Below are 27128 nucleotides of genomic sequence, written 5' to 3'. Positions count from 1 at the left end.
AAAGCAAGGGGAGTAGCAATTTTAATAAACAGAATATACCGGTGTTGGTCAAAGACACATCCATTGACCCAGCAGCAAGGTTTGTAATGGCACATTGTTGGATATATGCAGAATCCTGGACTCTCATGAATATTTATGCTCCAAATTTTAACGATGAATTCTTTATACAAAATGTCATCTTAAAAAAAGTAGAGGGTAGACAAAATGTACTGATTGGAGGAGATTTTAATTTTTTGCCTGGGGATCCTGCCCTTGATAAATCAGCAAGGAGAATGACAAAGGCAAAATCTGTGAAAGTTATTCTGTCTTTTAAGAAAGATTTAAACCTGATAGATTTATGGAGACTGTTACACCCCACATAAGAGATTACTCATTCTACTCAAAGTGTCATGACTACTATACAAGAATAGATTTGCACAATTGAAAAATAGAGTGGTTGAAATGGGATACTTGACTACCTTCTGACCACACGCCTCTGACCTTAATGATAACAATGCCTGAGAAGCAAGAGAATGTATAAAGATGGCATCTTAATTCTACACTGTTGAGAAGGACAGACATCTGTAATTTTATCAGGGAACAAATAGAATTGTTTTGTGGAACAAACAAACCCTCTACTAATGATAGTCTCCTAATATGGGATACATTAAAAGCTTACTTGAGGGGACAAATAATTTCATATATGAAAAAAAAAGAAATAATATATGGTGGAGGTAAATGGCCTGGGGGAAAAAAACCGTCGGAAAAATAATACCAGAGAATGGGTTAAAAAGAAAAATGCAAACCTTTGGTTAATAAAAAAAATGAAATATAGTTCTTTACAAACATATAGAATAGAAAAAAAACTATTATAAAGTCAAAACAAAAGTACAACAATTGAGAGATAGACCACATCAAGTTTTGTTATAGCAATTAAAGGCAGAGGAGGTATCAAGGATGATAAATACAATTCAAACAGAGCCTGACAAATTAACATATAATCAGAAAGAAATAAATGATACTTTTAATCGGGAGGTAATCATGTGATGGAGTAGTGGCTGGTCAGGGAAAACCAGCCCTCCACAGAGAAAGTTGGAAAAAAAAGCAGAAAAACAAAGCTAAGAAGTAAAACATAAAAAGGTTGCAAGATTAACAGGATAAGAAGAACCTGAGGACCTGAAGACTACAACAAGAAGAAGAGGTGAAGAAATCACCAGAAAAAAAGAGGAAGGCCTTACCGGAGTCCGTGAGCAGAGAGCTCTCCCAAAGAGGATGGCCCGAGCTGCGAAGCTGGTAAGCAGGCACCTTGGGAATGATGTCCCACAGGGCGGTCTGGAACGCTGGCTTGCTTGCGAAGCCAGAAAAAGAAATGCCAGTGCACATGCGCTTAAAGAAGACGCCAAGGGGAACGGACGCCGACAGCAAGATGCTGATACTATAATGGGAGAAGTCGCAGAGTAGGCGACGATAGAAGCAAGATCAACATGCAGCCAAGAAATGGAGCAAGACAAAGAAGAGCAAGAGGAAGATAGACATTCAAGAAAAAATACAATGTAAAAAGCAGATGCTGGTGGTAGATAAGGATTATTCTGACAGTGAAATAAAGATTTTAATGGAAACAATAATGGCTGAGTTCAGAACCATTAAAAAAAACTATGCAAGAGACAGGTGTAAAAATACAAATGGAGAATGCTAAGGCAGAAATGAGAAAGCCAAGTGATGAAGTGGAAGACAGAGTGACAGGCATGAAAATGGAGGTGAATGAATTAGGAGAAAAATTGGAAGATAGAGATAAGGAGATTAAGAAGACACATGATTTATTGGCCCAAAAGATGGGCATTCAAGAGAATTTTAGCAGATGTAATAATATACAAATAGTGGGCCTGAAAGAAGGCAAAGAAGGGGAAGATATAAAAGGATTGTAAAAAGATGGATCCCACAGATCTTGGGAGTAGAAAATCTCTAAGAAATTGAAAGAGCCCACAGAGCATAGGCACCAAAGCCTCAGCCACAGCAGAAACCGTGCTCCCTACAAATAAAACTACTGCGATATACAACAAGGGAGAAAATAGTGGAACTGGCAATGAAAAGAGTGAAAGAAAACAAGGAACCATTGGAGTACAATGGGAAAGAATATTTTTTTACCCAAATATAAGCTTCAAATTTTTAAAGAAGCGAAAGGAGTTTAACAAAAACTGTACTATGGAAAAAAGGTTACAACTTTGTGTAACGGCATCCAGCAGATATTTATCCCTGGTGGGCAAAATAGACTGCTTTCAGATCCAGAAGAAGCTTGTCGTCTTTCAGACCAATTGCCAAACAAACAACAAAAGGAGGAGTGAAGAAAATAATGAAAGGACTGTTAAGATTATGTATAATAAATAAGGTGGAATGTTAATAGTTTCATTACAGACATTTAAGAAAAAAAGAGGTTAAAAAAGGCTTTGTTATATTTTTAAGAATAATATATAGTGATTTCTTTGGGGGGGGCTGGGGAGGGGGAAGATCTGTCCACTGCGAAATCTGTGGTATACACCGCAACCCACATGGAAAAGGGAGTTGTTGTTTTGCGAGGTGGCAAGGACAACTCATCAAAGGGGGATTTAATGTAGTTTTCTTTAAGTTATGAAGTCATGGGGATGATTTATAACTAGGATGTATTCTGCTCTCCAAGGAGAAAGTGTTAAACCCGGTCTACAAAGGTCGAGGGAGAGGTGGGAGTCGGATCTAGGTGTTACAATACCAGAAGAATATTGTTTGGACAGTATGACATCAACGATTAATGTGAGATATGGATTGGTTCAATACAATTTTTTACATCAATTATGTCTCACAGCACAAAAATTACATAAATCAAAATCTGAAATATGCCTTAGATGTGGCATTGAAATTGGAACCTATATCTTCTATATTGTTGTGTGTGAAATTAAGACCATTCTGGTGTGATATTACTGAAACACTAACAAGAACTGTACCTTCTGGGCCACCTTATGGATATGAGCAATAAATTGATTTCTTGGCTGTGGCCAAGAAATGTATAGTAATCGCTTGGAAGTCTGACTCTCTCCTTCTTATTGCTTGATGGGCTGGGGAGCTGTGTAGTTGTATACCCAATGGAGTGACATTTTCATTGAGATATAGCAACCATACTTAGATTATGTAGGGGTCCAATTGTAAACTTGACCCTTAAAGGTATGTAAAGACGTGATATCACAGAAAAAAAAATTATGAAAGAAATGAGAGCTCTGATGGTACGAAAATATATTCTTATATTAGGAGGTGTGGGAGGGAAAAAGGGGAAAATTTTCTGTTTTCTTTTGTTTGTAAATATTTAATATATATTTGAAATGTATAAAAGTTTAAAGTCTATGAATATATTCATGGGAAAAAGATGAAGTATTTTTAAAAAGTGGCGACTGTCTTCCTTACAGTAGACAAAGTTAAAGAATTTCATTTATGTTACATTCTAAATTACTTGACAATAATGGAACCTTTACCTTTTAATTATTTCACATTAAGCACTTATTGAGTCTTAATGTCTTGTCAGTTAGACAATGGAAGGGTCGGTGGGGGGGGAACCATTGTCAGGCTGTATTTAGGGCATCAGTTGGGACAAAACATGTTGTGTCGTCCGGCAAGCTGCATTCTCCAGGATTCGATTTCCAATTGGACACGACAAAAGTTATTTGTGTTTGTAGCAGAGTTGTTTGTTCCTCTCTCCCTCCCTTCCCACAATCTTCTCTCATATGTTCAGGCCTGCTCACTAGGCCCCACTCCTGCAGATGTACATTATGAGCCACACTTCACATCACACAAAGGTTATTTTTTACAGATACAGCGCTGTAACAGGCCCTTTCCACCCATGAGGCCATGCTGCCCAAATACACCCATTGACCTAATATTCCCATATGGTTTTGGAATGTGAGGAAACCCTGCCCCCATGCACACAGCTCCCACCTCCCCTGCCCTCTGTGCACACAGCTCCTGGCCCGACATCCTGTTGGCTGTTTGGTGCCTCTTCTTCATCCATCTCTTTCTTCAATCCACTGAGACTTCATCACTCTGCTCTCATGGTTCCTCAGAGGCATCTTCCCTACCTAACATACCAACTCCAGGACAGCCACCGACAACATGTCTATCCACCCCTCCCCCCTGCTACCAGTTCTGGTTGCGTCCCACCATACCTCCATCCCTCCAGTAACTATCTGAAGTCTGTGAGGTGTTGAGTGGGCAACGTGCAACACTTATGCAATAGTCAGCAGAGTTTTGTAACTGGGAGGTCACTGTGACCAAGAAGGTTGTTGAGGGCAGAGATGCAGTTGGATTTCAGCAAGGCATTCGATAAGGTTCGATAAGCAGAATGGATAGAAAATTGGCTTCTTGTTAGAAAGCAGAAGGCTTTATCAGACTGGAGACCTGTGACTAGTGGTGTGCTACAGGGTTCAGTGCTGGGACCACCGTTAGTGTCTATATCAATGATATGCAAGTTTATGGATGACACTAAAGTGTCTGGTATTGTAAACCATGAAGACAGTTGCCAAAGATCGCAGTAGGATCTTGATCGGTTGGTCAGACCAATGGTTGATGGAATTTAATACAGTTTGGAGGTTGACCGTGGGTAGGACCTACACAGTGAATGGAGTGTTGCAGAGCAGAGGGTTCGAGGACTACTTGAAAGTGACATCACAGGTAGATAGGGTGGTCAAAAAATGTTTTCAGTGCATTGGCCTTCGTCAGTTAGAGTATTGAGTCTGGAAGTTGTGAGGTCATGGTGCAGTTGTACGAGATGTTGATGAGGCCCCATTTGGAGAATTGTCACTGTGCTTCAGGAAAGATGTCAAGCTGGGGAAGGTGCAGAGAAGATTTACCAGGATGTTGCCAGGACTCAGAGGGAGAGGTGAGCAGGCTGGGGCTTAATCCCTTGATCCGCATCAAAATCATCGAGTCTACAAAATCTTGAGAGAGAACCATAGAACGCTATAAGCACAGAAAACAGGCCATTCAGCCCTTATAGTCTGTGCCAACCACTATTTTGCTAGTCCCACTGACCTGCTCTCACTCCATAACCCTCCAGACCTCTCCCATCCATATATCTATCCAATCTATTTTTAAAACTCAAGATCAAGCCTGCATTCACATCAGATGGCAGCACATTCCACACTCCCACCACCCTCTGAGTGAAGAACCTTCCCCTAATGTTCCCCCTAAACCTTAAACCCTTTCAGCTTAAAACTATGACCTCTCGTATTTAACGCCCCCAATCTAAGTGGAAAAACCCTAGTCGCATCCACTCTGTCTATACCTCTCATAATCTTGTAAATCACTATGAAATTGTAATGGAGGATTTAGACCAGCTTATGCAATAAGGGATGCAGTTGCATCAGAAGACATAATCTAAATTCCACCATGGGGCCCAGGGATGCAGTTGTCTTTTGTTGGTCGCAGTCTGTCAGGGGACCTTAAAGATAATTAAATCATTTATTCAAAGAGATAAGCTATGAGTAAAAAAATTTTTGGGTAATATAAGCCATGGTCCCACTGCTGAAGTGAAGACTCTCTGAGGGGTGGAGACGTCTCTCAGCAAGAAGAAGAACTTCTAGAGTCCAGTTAATGTCCCGGTCGGGGGAGGTGGAGAAGCTGCTACCGGCACCCTGACAACCTACTACAAGTGTGCGGTTGTTGCCTCGCTTTGGCAGTTGGGACCAGTCCAGGCGTTGATAAGTATAATTGGGAAGGGCATGCATATTGAAGTTTGAATTCAGCTTTAGATTTAGTAATAAAGATTTGTATAAACTGAACTGGTGTGGGTGTCTATTTTCTTTCAGTAGCTCAAACACTGTGACCAATCTAAAACGAACAAAGTGAGAGGTACAAGTTTACCCAGGACAATTGGCGCTGCGAGCAGGGTTGGTCTCGAGATGTTTCACCTAAAGAAAGAGATGAGCCCTGAGCAGTTCTTGATTCCAGGATGGACTTCCAAAGACGATGGGTTTGGCATGTTGGCCAATACCCTGTCTTTGTTGGGACCACCCATTAGTTGGGATGAGGTTAGATCCATCAAGTGCGCCTCTGGGAGAGCGGGTTGCCACTCTCCTTCGAGAAAGTAAATTTCCTGTTAAAAAGGGGATGCTGACGGACGGTTTTTGGCTGCTGGCCACAGCCTTACGCCACTCCATTCAGTGTGAAGCAGAATCAGTGCAGCGAGAAGTAGAATCTCAGCACAAGAGAGAGCAACTAGAGGAGGAGCTGGAAGCCATGCGACAACGCTATTCCATGATAAGCGAGATTGTTCGCACCAGTCAGGATAGAGCCAAAGAATGGGAGGATAAGTATGTTCAAATGATCTGCCGTAATATTCAACTCTGGCAGCAGCTCTATGCAGATAAAGAAAGGCATGGAGTAGAACCCGATCCACATCGTATTCGTGCCATGATAATGAATGGCGACGATCCTGATGTAATTGAGGATTGGGATGGGAATATCTGGAATGATGACCATGGTAATAATGCAGATACTCCTCAGCATGTGCCTAACATACTACCCTCTCCACCTGCTGTTCACGCCCACCCCATAAGGCAGCAGACTTCCCAAACGGATGGAAAGGGAGAGGGGTGGAATGTAACTGATGAGATTGAAGAGGTAGATGACCCACTGATCTCACTAGAGGACCCAAACCCCTGCTTATGCTCAATGGCCCACCCCCTCTACGGATGGCCTAGGCCTCGTCCCGTCCACTGGGTAAAGGACCCTGTGGGCCAAAGTGGGAGCAGGGGTCAAGATCAGTCAATGATCCGCGACTTCTCTGTAAAAGAAGTGGCTGCAATTGGAGATCGATATAGGCAAAAGACAGGAGAAACTCTGGCAGCCTGGCTCCTGCGTGTCTGGGAACAAGGAGGGGGTAATGTATTTTTAACCCCTGAGGAATTGTTGGGATTAGGAACATGACTACTGATATCAGGGTCACTGCCGAGCTGCGGGGTAGAGGGAGAGAGGTGGATTCCTTACTTGCCACTCTAGGGGATGCCCTGCTACAAGTATACCCATCACCAGTAGATTGGGATTTACATTTACAGAACAATTGGGGCAACCCAAAGGAGGGTATAGCAGTAATTCCTCAACAGGCCCTGACCTCTGCCTTGTATGCAGGGCGTTTGAGGCTGTGGGTACATGGGGGGAGCCCTGATGAAGAGATATTCACGGCCGGAATGCATACCCGATTGGTTCGTTCCACCCAACCCACTGTACAGGGACTGGTTCTGTCCGTAACTAGCCCGCTAATTGGGCACCCTGTGTCTGAGGCGGTGCACGCCTTATCTGGGCTTCGAGAATTAGAGTTGGGAGGTAAAATCCACTCACGTACAACCCAGGTTAAATCAGACAAGCAGGATTAAAAGAGAGGGCCTGCTGCTAATAACGGACCGACAGGAAAGGACCTTTTTCTAACCTTGTTAAAGTTAGGCGTACCTAAAAGTGATATTGATGGGAAACCAACTGCAGTCCTTTTCCCCAGCTGTTGAGTCTTCCTGGCCCAACTGTGCCTTCTGCTCCTACTGCTGCTCCTATCGAGCCGGCATCTCTTGCTCCAGTTACCCGTGATGAGATACAACAAATGGTTAAAAAGGCTCTTATGGATAATAGTGACATGTGGGCCTGGAAGCCCCCGAACCCTACTAAAGCATGAAGGTGTGGGCAGGGCTCCCATGTCTACACCATTGAGATACGGCGGATACACGGGGACCCACGGCCCTACATACCATTAAAAATCCATTGGGGTGAGGGTAATGACCGCCAATATTTGGCCTTGGTCGATACCGGTGCGGAGCACTCGGTGATTCCAGGTAACCCCGACCTCTGGACTGGACCGACATTTCGAATAGAGGGGATGGGAGGAACGATCACCCTGGCAAAGGAAATAAAAGTCCGTGCCATGGTGGGTGATGGCCCTTCCCCTATATGGTTACATGCCCTGATGGCTGTCATTGACGAGTATATCCTGGGTATCAATATGTTGGCCGGTACGGCCCTTAATACTAACCAAGGGGGATTTGCATTTGGAATTCGGACTATTACAAAAAAACTAGTAGTGGGTCAGGCTAAGTGGGATCCTGTGATGGTGCCACCCCCCATGAAACCAGTATGCATTCCACAATATCGTCTCCCTGGGGGGCAGGAAGAGATTACTGCCACCATCGATGCTTTGCAAGAAGAAGGGGTAGTGAGGTCCACAACGTCGCCCTTTAATAGCCCTGTTTGGCCGGTCCAGAAGCCGGATGGCTCCTAGAGAAAGACAGTTGACTATCATTTCTTGAACAAACATGCGCCACCACTTGCTTCACCAGTTCCGGACATTGTTACCCTTATTGAAAACATTGCTACTGGGAACCCAGGAACATGGTGTGCTGTCATTGATCTCGCTAACGCCTTCTTCAGTATTCTTATAGCTGAGGTCTCACAGGATCAGTTCGCCTTTACCTGGAAGGGGCCTCAGTATAACTTCATCCGCCTCCCTCAGTGCTATGTACACTCTCCCACTCTTTGCCACAACCTAATTGCCCGTGATTTGGAGACGGTGCCAGTATAGCCTTCTCTCTCAATTCACCATTATATTGATGATGTGATGATCCAAGGGACCATGGAAGAGATGGTACAGAAAGCAGAACAAGAGGATGCCTGGTTTACTGATGATAGCCACCGATAGGTGCAAGAAAAGAAGAAGTGGAAGACGGTGGCTTACCATCTGCCTTGGGTAAACTTATACCTCTCACTTTGTTCATTTTAGATTGGTCACAGTGTTTGAGCTACCGAAAGAAAATAGACACACACCGAGAGCAGTTCAGATTATACAAATGTTTATTACAAATTCAAAAGCTGATTTCACACTACAATATGCAAGCCCTTCCCAACTATACTTTCAACGCTTGGACTGGTCCCAACTGCTGAAGCAAGGCAACGACTGCACACTTGTAGTAGGTTGTCAGTACGCCGGTAGCAGCTTCTCCACCTCCCCTGACAGGGACGTTGGCTGGACTCTAGAAGTTCTTCTTCTTGCTGAGAGATGGCTGCCACCTCTCAGAGAGTCTCTCACTTCAGCAGCGGGACCATGACTTATATTACCCAAAAACTGCTTACCCGAGGGAGGAGTCACATGATGGAGTAGTGGCCGGACGGTGAACTCCAGCCCTCTCCAGAAAAGTCGGGAAAAACAAAAGAAAACACAAAGGCACAGAAATAAAAGTTACAGAAAAGTGAGTATAAAGGTGGAAAGAAGATGGCGACAAAAAAAGAAAAATCGAAAGCAACGGTAAGAAGAGAGGAAGAGAAGACAAAGGAGGAAAAAGGTGAAGGCCTTACCTGTCCGAAGAGGCCCGCTGCGGAGAGAGAAACCCGCTCCCTCAGGTCGGTAAATAATGGACTACAAAAATGGCTCGCAGAGCCGAGTAAAAGCGCGCAACCGCGCATGAAAAAAAACACACCGACGGGAGGGGGGACCAGCTGGGGAGTCGATCTCCACAGCCGGCAACGACAGCTGCAGAACACCTGCAGCAAGAAGAGACCACAGAAGACAACAGAAACAAGAAAGAAGAGGAGGAAAGGGCTCCAAAGAAACAACAGATGGTCAACCCAGAGGAAGAAGAAGAGGAAGAGGAAGAGTACAGTGAAATAGAAGAAGAAAAGAAAGGCACGGTAAAGGATATACTTGCTCTTATTAAAGGATACATGGAGTCATTTAAAGAATGGCAAACACAGGAATTTAAGGATTTAAGAAAAAGAATAAACAACACAGAAGAGAAAATAAATAAAATGGAGATGACCTTAACAGAAATGGGAAAGAAAATGGACAAGATGGAAGAGCGGGCAGTAGCAGCAGAAATGGAGGTAGAAGACTTAAAAAAGAAATTGGAGAAATCTAATAAAAAAACTAAAGAGACACAAGAACTACTAGCTCAAAAAATAGATACAATGGAAAACCATAACAGAAGAAATAACATAAAGATAGTGGGCCTTAAGGAAGATGAAGAAGGCAAGAATATGAGGGAGTTTATAAAAGAGTGGATCCCTAAGACCCTACGATGTCCAGAACTACAGCAAGAAATGGAAATAGAAAGGGCACATAGAGTATTGGCCTCTAAACCACAACCACAACAAAAACCAAGATCTATTGTAGTAAAATTCCTAAGATATACTACAAGAGAAAAGGTACTGGAGAAGACAATGGAAAAAGTAAGAGAGGGCAACAAACCACTGGAGTATAAAGGGCAAAAAATCTTCATTTATCCAGATATAAGTTTTGAACTCCTAAAGAAGAGAAAAGAGTTCAATACAGCAAAGGCGATTTTATGGAAGAAAGGGTATAAATTTATACTAAAGCATCCAGCGGTATTGAAAATATTTATTCCAGGACAACAAAACAGACTATTCTCGGATCCAGAAGAAGCACGAAAATTTGCAGAACAATTACAAAAATAGACTGAGGGAGGAAGACGGGTAATGAGAGTAAAAATGATCACGATTGATATGTATGTGGGTAAAGACAAAAATAGACTGAGGGATGAAGACGGGTAATGAGAGTAAAAGTGATCACGATTGATATGTATGCGGGTAAAGAGGTATAAGAGTGAATAGAGACAATGAGCATACATGAATGTATCTGTACTTAGAGGAAAATATAGATAGTATAGACAAGAATTAATAAGGGAAGGTAATGGAATAGAGAGAATAAGGAGGGAATTAAAAGAGTGACCTTTGTGACATATGAAAAGTGAAATCTTTTCTGGGGGAGACGTGGTGGGGGGAAATAGCGGTCACTGCAAAATCAGTTGACGCTTGCGAGTGGATTCGCAAATCCAAATGGAGAGGGGAGATGTGGTTGTCCGACAAGGGATAAAGGACAACTCAGGAGGTGAAGGGGAGATTGGGGATAAATAAGATAGAAATAGGAGAATAAGGAAAATGTTGGATGTTGTAGGAATGTTGTCTTATAAAGAGTTGAAAATAAGAAAATAGAAATGGAAAAGGAGGAAAGGTAATGATGGGAAAACGGAAAGAGAAGATAAACAAAATATAAAAGGGCTACGCTGAACTATATGTCTTTAAATATTAATGGAATACATAACCAAATTAAAAGGAAGAAACTACTAAATTTAAATGAATAAATGTATTCCATTAGAAAAAATAACATATAGGTTAAAAAATAATATTGAAATATTCGAACAAGTATAGGAGCCTTACATTAAATACAATAGCGAAAACCTACCGGGGACAAACATTACCTAAGTTGATGGAAGGAGAAGGAAAGAAAAGAATGGACTCAGTAGAATTTCTGGTGTAATTTTGTTGAATGACAACATTGTCTGACTGGCTTAATGAAACCTAGATTGTATACCTAAAATGGATGAGAGGGGGTGGTGGGGGGGTGGTTTGGGAGGAAAGGGGGGGGGGAGAAAAAGTCACTGTATATGTGTGAAAAAGAAATAGTGTATATCATGGCTAATGTGATTTATGGTGTGAAAAATAAAAAATTTTAAAAAAAACTGCTTACCCAAGCACCTATTCCCAGCACAGCAAGAAAGATAAGCAAGCAAGCTAGCATGCTAGGTTTCTATCGAATAACATAATTTTCAGCTTATCACTTTGAAAACAATGGTTTATTTTGCATCAAGGCTAGGCCTCTGACAGTCTGTGACCAAAACAAGCAGGAAGATTAAATGTTCTTGGTACAGAGATGTCCTTTCGTCAGATAACTGCATCTCTGGCCCCTCGGTGGAATTTAGCTTATGTCTGCTGATTCTAAAACACAGGCAGGTTCTCAGCCCTGCAGAACCAAGAGCAGCAAATTAAGAAAAAACAGGTTAGAATCTTCCATTACATTCCACCCCTTGGTCACAGGCTGTCAGACACGAGACCTAACAAGCATAAGAGTACAGAAGGAGCGAAAAAGAGAAACTAAAACTACAATAATCACAAAAACAAGCAATAATGCGAGCAACCGACGGAGAATATTGTGGCCCAATCCCCCAAATGTACCAGTTAACCATGAAAAAGGATTCCAACCAAGGCTCAAACTATCCTCGTGGGTCACAATACCCAGACGCTGGAGCTCACGAACAGAATTCGAAACATGCTGAACAATAACATATTTATATAAGCTGCACTTGAGGGGGGTGACCGAGGACTTCCTTGGTATAATGCATCGGACCGTGTCTCCCACGGGCATCTCCCTCGGAACGTCCTCGACATTACAAATCCAATTGCTGGTACCAAAGCAGCTGTTAAGCCAGATCAGCAGGAGTGCAAGACGGAGAACCTGGAACAAAAAAGCCTGACATATGTCACTCAAGATACCGTAAGCATTCAGTGTTTAAACAGACTAAATCATCCCGTCCCTCAATAGCTACCCACCGAGTGTTACCCTGGGCAGGTGTCACTATTTCCCCTTTTACAGGAGGGCCACTACATGGTGGTGCCACCCATACCTTTTGACCGGCATTCTCTAGCTCGGGAATGGGGGGCAATGACTTTTTCCTCTGGAATACGCTGTAGTTCAGAAGCGTGAAGAAGTCGGTGGAAAGGTGTACCTCCCTTCAAAGGGCGATGATTCAAATTGTCGACTGCCTGCTGCAGCACATGACACCACCCCTTCAGGGTCCCCAGTGGTGTTAACAAATGAATTTGTTCCTTCAGTAAGCCATTCATTCGTTCAACTAACCCAGCAGCCTGCAGGTAATAAGGAATATGGTGAACCCAGAAGATACCGTTGTCATTTGCCCAATTACAGATTGCCTTCCCAGAGAAGTGCGAGCCATTATCAGACTGAATCTCCTCTGGAATATCATAACGAGAAATTAAATGGTTTAGTCCTTGGATAGTGCTAGCTTGGTCAGCCGTCTTGGAGGGAAAAGCAAAAACCGGGCCCGAAAAGGTGTCAACCATTACTAAGACGTAATGTTTACCCATACAGTCTGGCATGGGACCTATGTAATCAATTTGCCAAACCGCAGCTGGGCGAGCTCCCCGTCTTATTCGGCCATGCGGACCAGGAGGAACGGTACGGGACTTCACAAGCTGACATTCTGGGCATGTACGCATGACCATGCGGACATCATCCTGATGGACGGGTAAAGCATGTGTACGGGCCCACATAGCTGATCCCTTCTCCCCCAAATGACCACTCTGTTCATGTGCCCATCGAGCCAGGGGGATGGTATCAGCACGGATGATAGTGGCAAGCTGATCTGCTACTGCATTATGTTGTGCCATGTTAGTCGCCAGATTGGTATGGGCATCAACGTGATACACAGTTATCTCACAGTGGTGGGAAGCATCCCACAACAGCTGCCACAACTGTTTGCCCCATACTGGGCGGTCATGTATCATCCAGTCATTCCTTTGCCAATCAGGCATCCATACCACGTCCATTAGCCAAAGCCCAGGAATCAGTGAACAGGCAAAGTGAGTGATCATGGGGATCTAGTGGTAAAGTGACTGCCTTCAACTCAGCATACTGACTGGAGCCACCATCCCCCTCCTCTGATAAGTGAGTTCCTGACTTGGGATGGTAAGCCACTACCTTCCACTTTTGCTTTCCTTGCACCCACCGGCTGCTACCATCAGTAAACCAGGCATCATCTTGTTCTGCTGGAGTGAGCAAATCAAATGGTTTACCCCACTGAACTGGTGAAGGGGGTAAAGGAGGGGGTGAGGCAGGTTCAACGTCCTCATGACAAGACGGAAGATCAGCCACCTGTTCGTGTATGCGGCCCACCCCTTCAGGCCCTCTGGTCGCACGACTCTGGATATACCACTTCCATTTAACAATAGAAGACTGCTGAGCCCGCCCGATCTTTAGATTAGCATCATTAGCCCGAACCCAATTCATTATTGGAAGTGCAGGTCGCAATTGAATATCTGCATCACCTGTCATTTTTTCATTCTCCAGCAGGGCCCAGTAACAGGCTAATAACTATTGTTCAAAAGCAGGATAACGAGTGGCAGCCTCAGGCATGGTACGTGACCAGAATCCCAGCAGGACTCGGCGGCCCTCTTGTTTCTGCCAGAGGCTCCAGCAGGCCACATCATCAGTAACAGAGACCTGTAGTTTGTAGGGGGTATCTGGGATGCGGGGAGCAATGGGCAGGTCCTGAAGAATAGCCTGCTTGGTGGACTGGAACGCACTTTCCTGATCGTCACCCCATACAAAGTCTGTTTTCTTTCGGGTAACCTTATACAGAGGACGTAAAAGCAATGCCAAGTGTGGAATATTACGTCGCCAGTATCCCAATAACCCCAGGAAACGCTGGGTCTCTTTTTTGTTAGTAGGAGTGGCCAAGTCTGCGATTTTATTGCGAACTTTATCGGGAACCACTTGTTCTCCAGCATGTCACTGAATTCCAAAGAAAATAACTGTATGGGACGGGCCCTGTACCTTGGCGAGTTTAATGGCCCACCCTCTTTGCATCAGGGTATCTTGGACACTCTCAAAACCTTCCTGTACCATCTCTTCTGTGGCCCCTTGGATCATCACATCATCAATATAATGGTGAATTGCGAGGGAAGGCAATACTGGCACCGTCTCCAGGTCACAGGCAATTAGGCTGTGGCAAATATTGGGAGAGTGTACATAACCCTGAAGGAGGCGGGTGAAGGTATACTGGCGCCCCCTTCCAGATAAAGGGGAACTGATCCTGTGAGTCCTCAGCTATAAGAATACTGAAGAAAGCGTTAGCGAGATCAATAGCTGTGTTTATACTAAGGACACCCCGCATCACCTCGAATCACCGTGCATTTTTGGACTGCCTGAACTGTTTCTACCGAGCGATTGAATACGCAGTGATGCAGGGCGATACGAGGTGATGCGAGGAATGCGAGGTGATGCAGGGCGATGCGAGGTGACCAGGAAGTCTGATGAGCAATTTAAAACCACGGGTGAAAAATCGCAACTTCCGGTGAGTCACCCGGGGTGTTTCCACTGCGAGGTCGTCCCTCGCATCACCCCGCATCGACCACCTCAAAAGTTGGACGACGGAGCAACTCGAATCACCGTGCATCGGCCACAACCGGATGTGTTTCTAGTGCGGCAAAATTTTAGGTGTTACCGCGCATCACCTCGTATTACCTCGCATCACCGCACAATTCTCCACTCACTAGAAACACCCCCATTGACAGCATACCATGTTCCTGAGTTCCCAGTAGCAATGTTTTCAATAAGGGTAACAATGTCCGGAACTGGTGAAGCAAGTGGTGGGGCATGTTTGTTCAAAAAGCGATAATCAACTGTCATTCTCCGGGAGCCGTCCGGCTTCTGGACCGGCCAAACAGGGCTATTAAAGGGCGACGTTGCAGGCCTCACTACCCCTACTTCTTGCAAAGCATCGATGGTGGTACTAATCTCTTCTTGCCCTCCAGGGAGGCAATATTGTGGAATGCACACTGGTTTCATGGGGGGTGGCATCATCACAGGATCCCACTTAGCCTGACCCACTACTAGTTTTTTTATAATAGTCCGAATTCCAAATGCAAATCCCCCTTGGCTAGTATTAAGGGCCGTACCGGCCAACATATTGATACCCAGGATACACTCGTCAGTGACAGCCACCAGGGCATGTAACCAGACAGGGGAAGGGCCATCACCCACCGAGGCACGGACTTTTATTTCCTTCGCCAGGGTGATCGCTCCTCCCAACCCCTCTATTCGAAATGTCGGTCCAGTCCAGAGGTCGGGGTTACCCGGAATCACCGAGTGCTCCGCACCCGTATCAACCAAGGCCAAATATTGGCGGTCATTACCCCCACCCCAATGGATTGTTAACGGTATGTAGGGCCGTGGGTCCCCGTGTATCCGCCGTATCTCAATGGTGTGGACATGGGAGCCCTGCCCACACCTTCATGCTTTAGTAAGGTTCAGGGGCTTCCAGGCCCACATGCCACTATTATCCATAAGAGCCTTTTTAACCATTTGTTGTATCTCATCACGGATAACTGGAGCAGGAGAAGCCGACTCGATAGAAGCAGCAGTGGGAGCAGAAGACACAGCTGGGCCAGGAGGACTCAACAGCTGGGGATGATGTTCCCCTGCCTTCCTCTTATAAAGGGCATAAAGGACCGCAGTAGGTTTCCCATCAATATCACTTCTAGGTACGCCTAACTTTAACAAGGTTAGAAAAAGGTCCTTTCTTGTCGCTCCGTTATTAGCAGCAGGCCCTCTCTTTTCATCCTGCTTGTCTGATGTAACCTGGGTTGTACGTGAGTGGATTTTACCTCCCAACTCTAATTCTCGAAGCCCAGATAAGGCGTGCACCACCTCAGACACAGGGTGCCCAATAGCGGACTAGTTACGGACAGAACCAGTCCCCGTGTGGTGGGTTGGGTGGAACGAACCTATCTGGTATGCATTCCGGCCGTGAATATCTCTTCATCAGGGCTCCCCCCATGTACCCACAGCCTCAAACACCCTGCATACAAGGCAGAGGTCAGGGCCTGTTGACAAATTACTGCTATACCCTCCTCTGGGGTGCCCCAATTGTTCTGTAAATGTAAATCCCAATCTACTGGTGATAGGTATACTCGTAGCAGGGCATCCCCTAGAGTAGTAAGTAAGTAATCCACCTCTCTCCCTCGACCCCGCAGCTCAGCAGTGACCCGGATATCAGTAGTCAATGTTCCTAATCCCAACAATTCTTCAGGAGTTAAAAATACATTACCCCCTCCTTGCTCCCAAACACGCAGGAGCCAGGCTGCCAGAGTTTCTCCTGCCTTTTGCCTAAATCAATCTCCAATGGCAGCCACTTCTTTTACAGAGAAGTCACAGATCATTGACTGATCTTGACCCCTGCTCCCACTTTGGCCCACAGGGTCCTTTGCCCAGTCTAGGGGAGGAGGGCGAGGCCATCCCGTAAAGGTGGTGGGCCATAGAGCATAAGCAGGGGTTTGGGTATTTTCCCCTGGATCCACATGGGAGACCAGGGTATCTATCCCTTCAATCTCTACCCTTACATCATCCCCCCTTCTGTCTGTTTGGGAAGTCTGCTGCCTTATGGGGCAGGTGTGAACAACAGGTGGAGCGGGTAGTATGTTAGGCACATGCTGAGGAGTATCTGCATTATTACCATTGTGATTCCAGATATTCCCATCCCAATCCTCAATTACATCAGGATCGTCGCCATTCCTTATCATGGCACGAATACAATATGGATCGGGTTCTACTCCATGCCTTTCCTTATCTGCATAGATCTGCTGCCGGAGTTTAATATTACGGCAGATTGTTTGGACATACATATCTTCCCATTCTTTGGCTCTGTCCTGACTGGTGCGAACAATCTCGCTCATCATGGAACAGCATTGTCACATGGCTTCTAGCTCCTCCTCTAATTGCTCTCTCTTGTGCTGAGATTCTACTTCTCTTTGAACTGAATGGAGTGGCGTAAGGCTGTGGCCAGCAACAAAAAACCATTCATCAGCGTCCCCTTTTTATCAGGAAATTTATTTTCTCGAAGGAGAGTGGCAACCCGCTCTCCCACAGGTGCACTTGATGGGTCTAACTTCTCATCCCAATGAATGGGTGGTCCCAACAAAGACAGGGTATTGGCCAACATGCCAAAACCACCATCTTTGGAAGTCCATCCTGGAATCAAGAACTGCTCAGGGCTCACCTCTTTCTTTCGGCGAAACATCTTAAGACCAATCCTGCTCGCAGCACCAATTGTCTTGGGTAAACTTATACCTCTCACTTTGTTCATTTTAGATTGGTCACAGTGTTTGAGCTACCGAAAGAAAATAGACACACACACCGAGAGCAGTTCAGATTATACAAATGTTTATTACAAATTCAAAAGTTGATTTCACACTACAATATGCAAGCCCTTCCCAACTATACTTATCAACGCTTGGACTGGTCCCAACTGCTGAAGCGAGGCAACGACTGCACACTTGTAGTAGGTTGTCAGGGCGCCAGTAGCAGCTTCTCCATCTCCCCCGACCGGGACGTTGGCTGGACACTATAAGTTCTTCTTGCTGAGAGATGTTGCCACCTCTCGGAGAGTCTCTCACTTCAGCAGCGCGACCATGACTTATATTACCCAAAAACTGCTTACCAAAGCACCTATTCCCAACACAGCAAGAAAGATAAGCAAGCAAGCTAGCATGCTAGGTTTCTATCGAATAACATAATTTTCAGCTTATCACTTTGAAAACAATGGTTCGTTTTGCATCAAGGCTAGGCCTCTGACAGTCTGTGACCAAAACAAGCAGGAAGATTAAATGTTCTTGGTACAGAGATGTCCTTTCGTCAGATAACTGCATCTCTGGCCCCTCGGTGGAATTTAGCTTATGTCTGCTGATTCTAAAACACAAGCAGGTTCTCAGTCCTGCAGAACCAAGAGCTGCAAATTAAGAAAAAAACAAGTTAGAATCTTCTATTATACCATCCCAGGTCAGGAACTCACTATTGGAGGAGGGGGATGGTGGTTCCAGTCGGTATGCTGAGTTGAAGGTGGTCACTTTACCATTAGACTCCTATGATAGCCCTCTTTGGCTGTTTACTGATTCCTGGGCTATGGCTAATGGACTAGTGGTATGGATGCCTGATTGGCAAAAGAATGACTGGCTGGTACATGACCGCCCAGTATGGGGCAAACAGTTGTGGCAGCTGTTGTGGGATGCTTCCCATCATCGTGAGATAACTGTATATCACATTGATGCCCATACCAATGCGATGACGAACATGGCACAACATAATACAGTAGCAGATCAGCTTGCCACTATCAGCCACGCCGATACCGTTCCCCTGGCTCGATGGGCACACGAATAGAGTGGTCATTTGGGGGAGAAGGGATCAGCTATGTGGGCCCGTACACATGCCTTACCCATCCATCAGGACAATGTCCACATGGTCATGCAGACATGCCCAGCATGCCAGCTTGTGAAGTCCCACACAATTCCTCCTGGTCCGCATGGCCAAATAAGACAGGGAACTCGCTCAGCTGCAGTCTGGCAAATTGATTACATAGGCCCTATGCCAACTGTATGGGTAAATGTTACATCCTAGTAATGGGTGACACCTTTTCAGGCCTGGTTTTTGCTTTTCCCACCAAGACTACTGACCAAGCTAGCACTATCCAAGGACTAAACCATTTAATTTCTCGTTATGATGTACCAGAGGAAATTCAGTCTGATAATGGCTCGCACTTCTCCGGGAAGGCAATCTGTGATTGGGCAGCTAACAACAGTATTTTATGAGTCCACCATATTCCTTATTACCTGCAGGCTGCCGGATTAGTTGAACGAATGAATGGCTTACTGATGGAACAAATTCATTTGTTAACACCACTGGGGACCCTGAAGGGGTGGTGTCATGTGCTGCAGCAGGCAGTCGACAATTTGAATCATCGCCCTTTAAAGGGAGGTACACCTTTCCTCCGACTTCTTCACGTTTCTGAACTACAGCATATTCCAGACGAAAAAGTCATTGCCCCCCATTCCCGAGCTAGAAAATGCCGGTCAAAAGGTATGGGTGGCACCACCAAGTAGTGGCCCTCCTGTAAAAGGGGAAATAGTGACACCTGCCCAGGGTAACACTCGGTGGGTAGCTATTGAGGGACAGGATGATTTAGTTTGTTTAAATACTGAACGCTTACGGCATCGTGAGTGACATACGTCAGGCTTTTTTGTTCCAGGTCCTCCGTATTGCACTCCTGCTGATCTGGCTTAACAGCTGCTTTGATGCTAGCAATTGGATTTATAATGTTGAGGACATTCCGAGGGAGTTGCCCGTGGGGCCACGGCCCAATGTATCCACTAATACATCTGATATTGTTCAGCATGTTTCAAAATCTGTTCATGAGCTTCAGTGTCTGGGTATTGTGGCCCACAAGGATAGTTTGAGCCTTGATTGGAATTCTTTTTCATGGTTAACTGGTACATTTAAGGGATTGGGCCACAATATTCTCCGTTGGTTGCTCGCATCATTGCTTATTCTTGTGTTTATTATAGTTTTAGTTTCTCTTCTTCGCTCCTTCTGTACTCAAATGCTTGTTAGGTCTCGTAAGTGACAGGCTGCGACCAAGGGGTGGAATGTAATGGAGGATTTAGACCAGCTTATGCAAGAAGGGGTGCAGTTGCATCAGAAGACATAATCTAATTTACACCATGAGGCCCAGAGATGCAGTTGTCTTTTGTTGGTTGCAGTCTGTCAGGAGACCTTGAAGATAATTAAATCATTTATTCAAAGAGATAAGCTATGAGTAAACAATATTTTGGGTAATATAAGCCACTGCTTAAGTGAAGACTCTCTGAGGGGTGGAGACGTCTCTCAGCAAGAAGAACTTCTAGAGTCCAGCTAACGTCCCCGTCGGGGGAGGTGGAGAAGCTGCTACCGGCACCCGACAACCTATTACAAGTGTGCGGTCATTGCCTCGCTTCAGCAGTTGGGACCAGTCCAGGCATTGATAAGTATAATTGGGAAGGGCTTGCATATTGTAGTTTGAAATCAGCTTTTGAATTTGTAATAAACATTTGTATAAACTGAACTGCTCTCGGTGTGGGTGTCTATTTTCTTTCAGTAGCTCAAACACTGTGACCAATCTAAAATGAACAAAGTGAAAGGTACAAGTTTACCAAGGACAGAAATCTCCCCTCTTCTTTGCTCCAAGGAATAAAGTCTCAACCTGTCTAATTTTTCCCTGCAACTCAACTCCTGAAGACCTGGCAACACCCTTGTAAATCTTTACTGCACTCATAGAGTGTTTTGCCCAGAGAAGGGGAATTGGTAACAAGAGGACAGAGGTTTAAAGTGGGGTGTGAGATTTAACAGGAATCTAAGGGGTTGTGTTTTTTTAAAAAAAAACAGAGGGTGGTGTGTGCATGAAACAGGTAGATCAGATGGGTTTAAGTCAAGTTTATTGCCATCTGATTGTACAAGTAGAATCTGACAAAATAGCATTCTCCAGTCCTCTGTGTAAAACCTGCAGAAACACAAACAGATCAAGATCTGGGCCAAATGCAGTAGGAGGAACGACTGAGAGTGGGTCACTTTGGTGGGACGAAAGGCCTGTCGCTGTGTGACGGTGGCTCCAACCAAGGCCTTAATCCCTCTTCATTGGGGTCTTCAGAACCCTTCTTCGTTTTGGGTGGGGGAGGGAGGAAGGCTGAGAACCAGAGGGTGGCGAGTGGGGCAACTACCCACCCTTACTGCCCATTTACCCCTCCCACGCCCACTGTGGTGCTGCACTGGTCAGTGGTGATCTCAGATTCCAGCTGCGGTGACTCGCAGCACACGCTCGAACTCCGCTGTACTGCCAACCATTTCCGGTGAGCCCAGCCACGCTCACTGATTCATCAGTGATAGGACTGGTACCTCCAACATAGTTCAAAAAAATGTGTGCTAAGTTGGACCCCAGTGTGACCTCCCTGCAGCCTAGCAGGGTATGGCAAGGGGGTGGGTACTGTACACTGGCTCAGGGATCCTGGTGCTCAGCCAGACTGGCCCAACTTAAACCAGTCTGTAATCTGGAATCCACCTCAACACAGAAGCAGCTCCCCAAACCAGTGAAAAAGTTGGGTGGGTGGGTGGTAGACATGGAGAGCAGGACAAGAGCAAAGGGAGCAGTGGCCAGGCTAGAGTGTGCTTGTACATTTACAACCGACAGATCTCCCCAGTGAATTCTGTCTCCATTAGGCTGTGTGCAGATCAAGCCTAAAGGCTCGCCTTCCCCAGCAACTTCCTCACTAACCAACTTCCTCCCCTTGTTCAGCCATCCAGGAATATGGAGGGGGAAACCTCAAAGTGGATCTCAGGTAAACTGTAATCTCTAGCAAGGCAGTGGGTGCAGTGTAAGGTGATCCTGACTGATGCAAACAAGGCTGGGCCATCACACATCAGCAATAGGCTATCTGTCACTGACTGGTTAATGAGGTGGTTGAAGGGAAGGACAAGCTGTGTGCTTCCTTGTGCTCCCACTAGGTGGAGTAGAGAGACTGTTTCCCAACACACACCTTGCCAACCAGACAGCTTTGGGTTAACACCTTGCCAAATGGTCAACTGAGTTGAATCCTCACCAATGGACAACTTTGGGCTACCATCTTGTCAACCAGACAAATTTGGGTCAACACCTCACCAACTGGTCAATTTTGGATTCCCTTGCTCCCACCTCTACAAACTCCTGATGTACCAAGGGTCTGTGAAAACAACTCATGAAGAATCACCCATGTGTGGAACCTCACAATGTTTCTCAGCCTTTTGGCTAAGATCAAGGGTAGTTCATCCACTATGAGCTAATCAACTGGATACGTGAGAAGCTGTAGCCTCCAGACAAAAAGGAAAGATACCTGGGAGGACTATCAGAATGGAAGAGATGCTCTGATGTGAGCTGGCCTGATGATGCCGGGGTGTATTCATGCTGGTATTCATTTTCCAGCAGAAAGCAAACCTCTGCCAATCTCATGAGGACAGCTGTGGCAGCAAACTCCTCAGGACAAAACCCCGTGAGGAGGCAGTGAAGAACTGGAGCAAAGGTTTCCTGTTTTCCTGGGATCTCTTTATCAGGAAAATTTGAGGTGAAGGACATCGAAGACAGAGGGAACTGAGCCAATTTCAGACTGACCTGCATCATCTCCTCCTGCAGTCGAGAGGGAGGAACTCAGAGGTAAAGGGTCAGTAAGTTAAGCTATTCTCCTCTGAGTCCTCCAAGATCATCGCTTAAGTCCAGGACAGGGGGTGGGGTGGACACCTACCTGGTCAGCTTAGACCAGAAGTCTTTCAACCAGATATCACACACGTACATGATGGACGTGCTCTCCAAAATGGGGTTTGGGAAGAGAATCTAAAGTTGGATTAAACTGCTTGACACTGACATCTGTAGTGCAGTCCAAATTGATGGGTGAGAAATGGATATCTTCCCCATCAAGTCTAGTCGGGAAAGGCTGCCCGCTCTCTCCAGTCTTATTTGTGTGCTGCATAGAACCCTTTGATGAATGAACTAGAAAGGATGAGGGCATAAGAGGAGTGATGTTGCCGGGCAAGCAAATGCACTCAAGTCAAAGCCTCCCTGTCCATGATCGATGTCAACATCATCTGTTCAGACACACAATTGGTCGGTAGAGGGATCAGCATCAACTGCCAATTTGAGTATGCATCGGATGTCAGGATAAACCAAAGAGTGAGGCAATGCTCCTCAGTAAATGGTTGTCAGCTCTGACTACTTGAAGCTGATGGGGATCTGGTTCAAAGGGTCCGAAGCATGCAACAAGAATTCGTCGGAGCGGATCGCTATGCTCACCAGAAATTTGGTCTAGTGGGGGCACAGCGCTCCCTCTCAACAGGGAAGAACCTGGTCAGTGCCAGGTGCTCTTGGTAGTGGTGTAACTCATCCCCTGCACCTCAACCCTGGTGGTCACCAGAGCAGGCATCCAGTTGACAAGGGGATCAAAAAATAAAGTCGTCACCAGACAGCGGGGGAAGGGGAAAGGGCATACCCAATGTGGCCCTCATCCTCAAGGCCCCCTTTATGTGTGGCTGCATCAAGCTATGTATTGAACCAAAGTACGAGGGCCCCAAGTGCCACTAATGTCTTGAGGTTCTACCTGACCCAGGTGTTGCCAAGGATCAGCCTGGCCCTGTTGCTGTGCAATGTCCCTATCAGCTGGAAAATGCCACACCACCTATTCGTTATGAATCCCCCATTCTCTCCCCACCCACCCGACAAACATCTGTGCCCACAAGTCCATCAGGCAGAAGTCAGCACACACCTGCAGACTGTGAGAGACGAGGACTCTATGGATACAGTGGGGTGATTCCCTAAGTGGACTGTCAAGGTAATCTGGTGGAATGCCTCATCCCTCCCAGTCAGATCCTTCCTGTACAACCAGAATATCACCTACAACACACATCGACTCGAGATGACTGTGGTGGAGTGGTCAGTCATCCATCACTTTGCAGAATGTGGATTTGCTCAGTGTATGGAGACAAATGTAAGGGTCCTTCTCCACAGAAGGATGCAGCCATTGTGTGGGTGTAGGGTCAGAAGGCCAGGTCACACTCCTGGATCACACGTCCTGTTAACCAAGTGATTAAAGCAACAGAGAAACTGATTCTTAACTTTTATTTCATAAAATTTACACACAATGATAAAAATATAGTTTCTAAAAATTACAAATGCTTAATTTGGTCAGTAGTCACTCTGGGCGACCTCACATGGACTAAGCACATGAACCTCCTTCCCAGCGCACACAGGAGCCATGCCCCTCTCACACCAGTGCAACCACCTGACCCTGCGTGAGCAATGGTCCACTGTCAGGAGCCAATGGCGACCCCACATTTCTGTCAGCACCCTCTCCAAGTCACTGATAAAAACAAACTGCTTACATTCTCATCGTGAGTCAAACATAAAGGGGGAAAGAAATGGCATCAGTAGATCCATTTGAAAATAGATTATAACTCCATCCCCCCCACAGTCCAGGGATCATTCACACTGCTGAAGATGATCAATGAGTTTGATTGGGAATCTCAGAAACACCTTGTCTTCAAGGTATTGGAAAGAATCATGGAATTATGAGCCAGGAGGAAGCTTCTCAGCCCACCATGTTGAAAAAGAACCCCCTTCTCTCCTATCATGGTTTGCTACTCAGGTTTGCCCAGTGCTGGTTAAATGTGATGGGGTTTTCTGCTCCTTCTAGGCAGTGACCTTGAGACCCCCAGCACTGGCTGGGTAAAAAGCCTCTCCTCATCTCCAATTCAATCCTACTCCCAATTCTTCCAATGTCCAGTCCTGCTTTCCCACCCTCTGTTGGGACAAGTAGGTCCTTCCTATTTATTCCAGTCCCTATTATCCAAGTTCGAGGCAGATCTCCTCAAATGTTAAACCAGCACAGACAGGCAGTGCCAGAATAGTGCACTGGGTCATACCTGACCCTCCCAGAGCCTCTCAAGTGTCACCTTTTAGACTTAGAGACTACATTGACTAACCAAAACCACTTTCTCATTCTCTAATGCTGGGAGAACTGGACACAAATCCCTGACCATTCAGTAACACCTCATCTCACTCTGCAGCTCTTACATTTTATGTCCCAGCTTTCACTAAACTAAATTAACAATAGATCATAAACCCCTTTCGATGTAAATATGTTAAGCTCAGAACTTAAGATTTTCAAATTCATTAAGTTTTTTTAGATCCTAACTTACTGGTGACAAATAAAAGCAAATTTTAAACAGCTGCTCCAGACCCCATTGTACAATCTAGTCAATGTCCTGAGCAAGTATTGTATGCAGAGTGGAAGGAGTTAACAAAATACAGGAATATAAAACCAATGAACAAGGACTCTCTTTATGTCCTGCCATCAAAAGGATGTCCTGTTCGAAGTACAGATCAGCCAGAGGCAAGATTTGTTGAGGGAAGGGAACATTGTTAATTGGACTAGTGTTCATTCACCAACTCCTTCATCTTCACCCAGCGGGTTAATTAGACTAAATGGCACATTTCAGTGTTGATGGGAGATGAGAATAAAGCAGAAGCTCACGCTGTTCCCAGACCTCTCTGACCATTCAGTGGGGAAGTGCCAGATGGGGCTGTTTCTTGCACTCCGAATACAAGCCTCATTTACGATCATAGGCACTGAACTCTGACACTTGCTGGTGTTTGTAAAGGAGATTTGAAGTGCCCCAAGTAAAGGTGCCAGAATTGGAAGCAAATATAAATCAGTGATCATAAGGAATGTGTAAGAGGGGAATTTCACATGAAGTTCACTTGGGAAAGGGAAATTCAAAGGGTCAATTACAATTGGGACAGTGCGGGAGCAGAGAGTACTGGTGGAAGGAAGCAGTGAGATCCCAGTGATTGGTCAGACTTGCTGCATTGGAAATGAAGAAGTCAGACCTGCAGCACACAAACATGCTGGAGAAACTCAGCAGGTCACGCAACATCCACGTAAAGGGTAAGGAACCTGGGCCCTCTATCAAACCTAACATTGGTTTCCCTTTACTTCTCATGGATGCTGTGTGACCTGCTGAGTTTCTCCAGCATGTTTGTGCATTGCACTTTAACTCAGCATCAGGAGATTTTGTTTTTGTTTAACACCTCCAGTAATGCCTTGATAGGGAATAGCTGAAAAGTCACCTCATGACTAGAGGATGTAAGGCTGCACTGTTGGTCGGATGCATGGAAGGTCAGGCCTGGGCCACAAGAATGGTCAGTCACCACTGAAGGGTGGGGGGGGGAGCTTGCACTGCAACATTCAGGTGGTCTGTTCAACATCCATCACCTCTCACTGAAGTCTAAGCTGCAACAGAACTGAACTCTTTACTGATGAACCCACTTCCTTATTGCAGTGGGCAGGGAGGTTGCACTGCAACTAACCTTCCGCAAGCTGCAGCAGGATCTAGCAACGGGAAGGTAGTGCATCGGTCGCAAACCCCATCAGTTTTCATGCTTAGAGCCCCACTGTACTGCCCCACCCCCACCCTCCCCTCACTCCCTTCCTCCACTGCCCTCACATCCCCACCCTCTCCTCATTCCCCCCCATACTCCCCTCATTCTCTCCCCAACCCTCCCCCCACCACTCACTGCTCCACCCCCCTCAGTCTCCCCCCATTCCCCCACCTTCCCAGTTGTCAGGGAGATGGTTCCAGTCCAGATGAATGTCGGACCCTATACACTCAGGCCTAGTTACACAGTTCAGATTCACACAGATAACACCAGTGACTGATTACACAGACCTGGATGTGATATGCAGTGGGGCCTGGGTATATGGTCTGGGCTGGTGGGGCTGTCTAAGAGGGGGTGGGTGTGGGAACAAATCATGGAGCAGCCATTTCAGACCGCACTGGATCAGACAGGAAGGGCCTGGGAACTCAGTGAGCAGCTGATTGGGGTCCTCGCAGGGAGAGGGGCCTGTGGCAGATCTACAGGTTGCTGAACACCTCATTTTTCCGGCTCCAGTCCATCGGTGGGGCTCTTTTGCTCAGTCGCTTCGAGTGGACTTTCTCCTTCGCTGCCGCTGCAGACGTGCTGAGGTTCAGGCCTGACTCGGTGACCACCATCTTATCTCTATCCAGGGGCTGCACACACATACAAACAGTCAGCCTGCCCCTCCCCACCTTGGAGAAACCACACCCTCACTACCCACTCTCGATTGCCGTACCCCCTCCATTGCCCCCAAGCCCCCCT

General features: G+C 45.9%; 2 protein-coding genes across 2 annotated transcripts in view; one reads left to right on the top strand and one right to left on the bottom strand.

Annotated features, from left to right (window-relative positions):
• The window catches only part of mycbpap (mycbp associated protein), a 163077-nt gene that overhangs the window by 104398 nt on the left and 31551 nt on the right, over positions 1–27128 (top strand). The window lies entirely within an intron of this gene.
• nherf1b (NHERF family PDZ scaffold protein 1b) overlaps positions 24055–27128 on the bottom strand; it is a 92734-nt gene continuing 89660 nt past the window's right edge. The window contains exon 6 of the mRNA XM_069929382.1: positions 24055–27019. Within this exon, the coding sequence (XP_069785483.1) occupies positions 26864–27019 (156 nt within the window). The 3' untranslated portion in view covers positions 24055–26863. The remainder of the gene's footprint in view (positions 27020–27128) is intronic.

Source organism: Narcine bancroftii, chromosome 3, assembly GCF_036971445.1.
Source record: "Narcine bancroftii isolate sNarBan1 chromosome 3, sNarBan1.hap1, whole genome shotgun sequence".
NCBI classification, from domain to species: Eukaryota; Metazoa; Chordata; class Chondrichthyes; order Torpediniformes; family Narcinidae; genus Narcine; species Narcine bancroftii.
The sequence above is the reverse complement of the archived record's forward strand: the minus strand, read 5'-3'. Positions and strand labels throughout refer to the sequence as shown.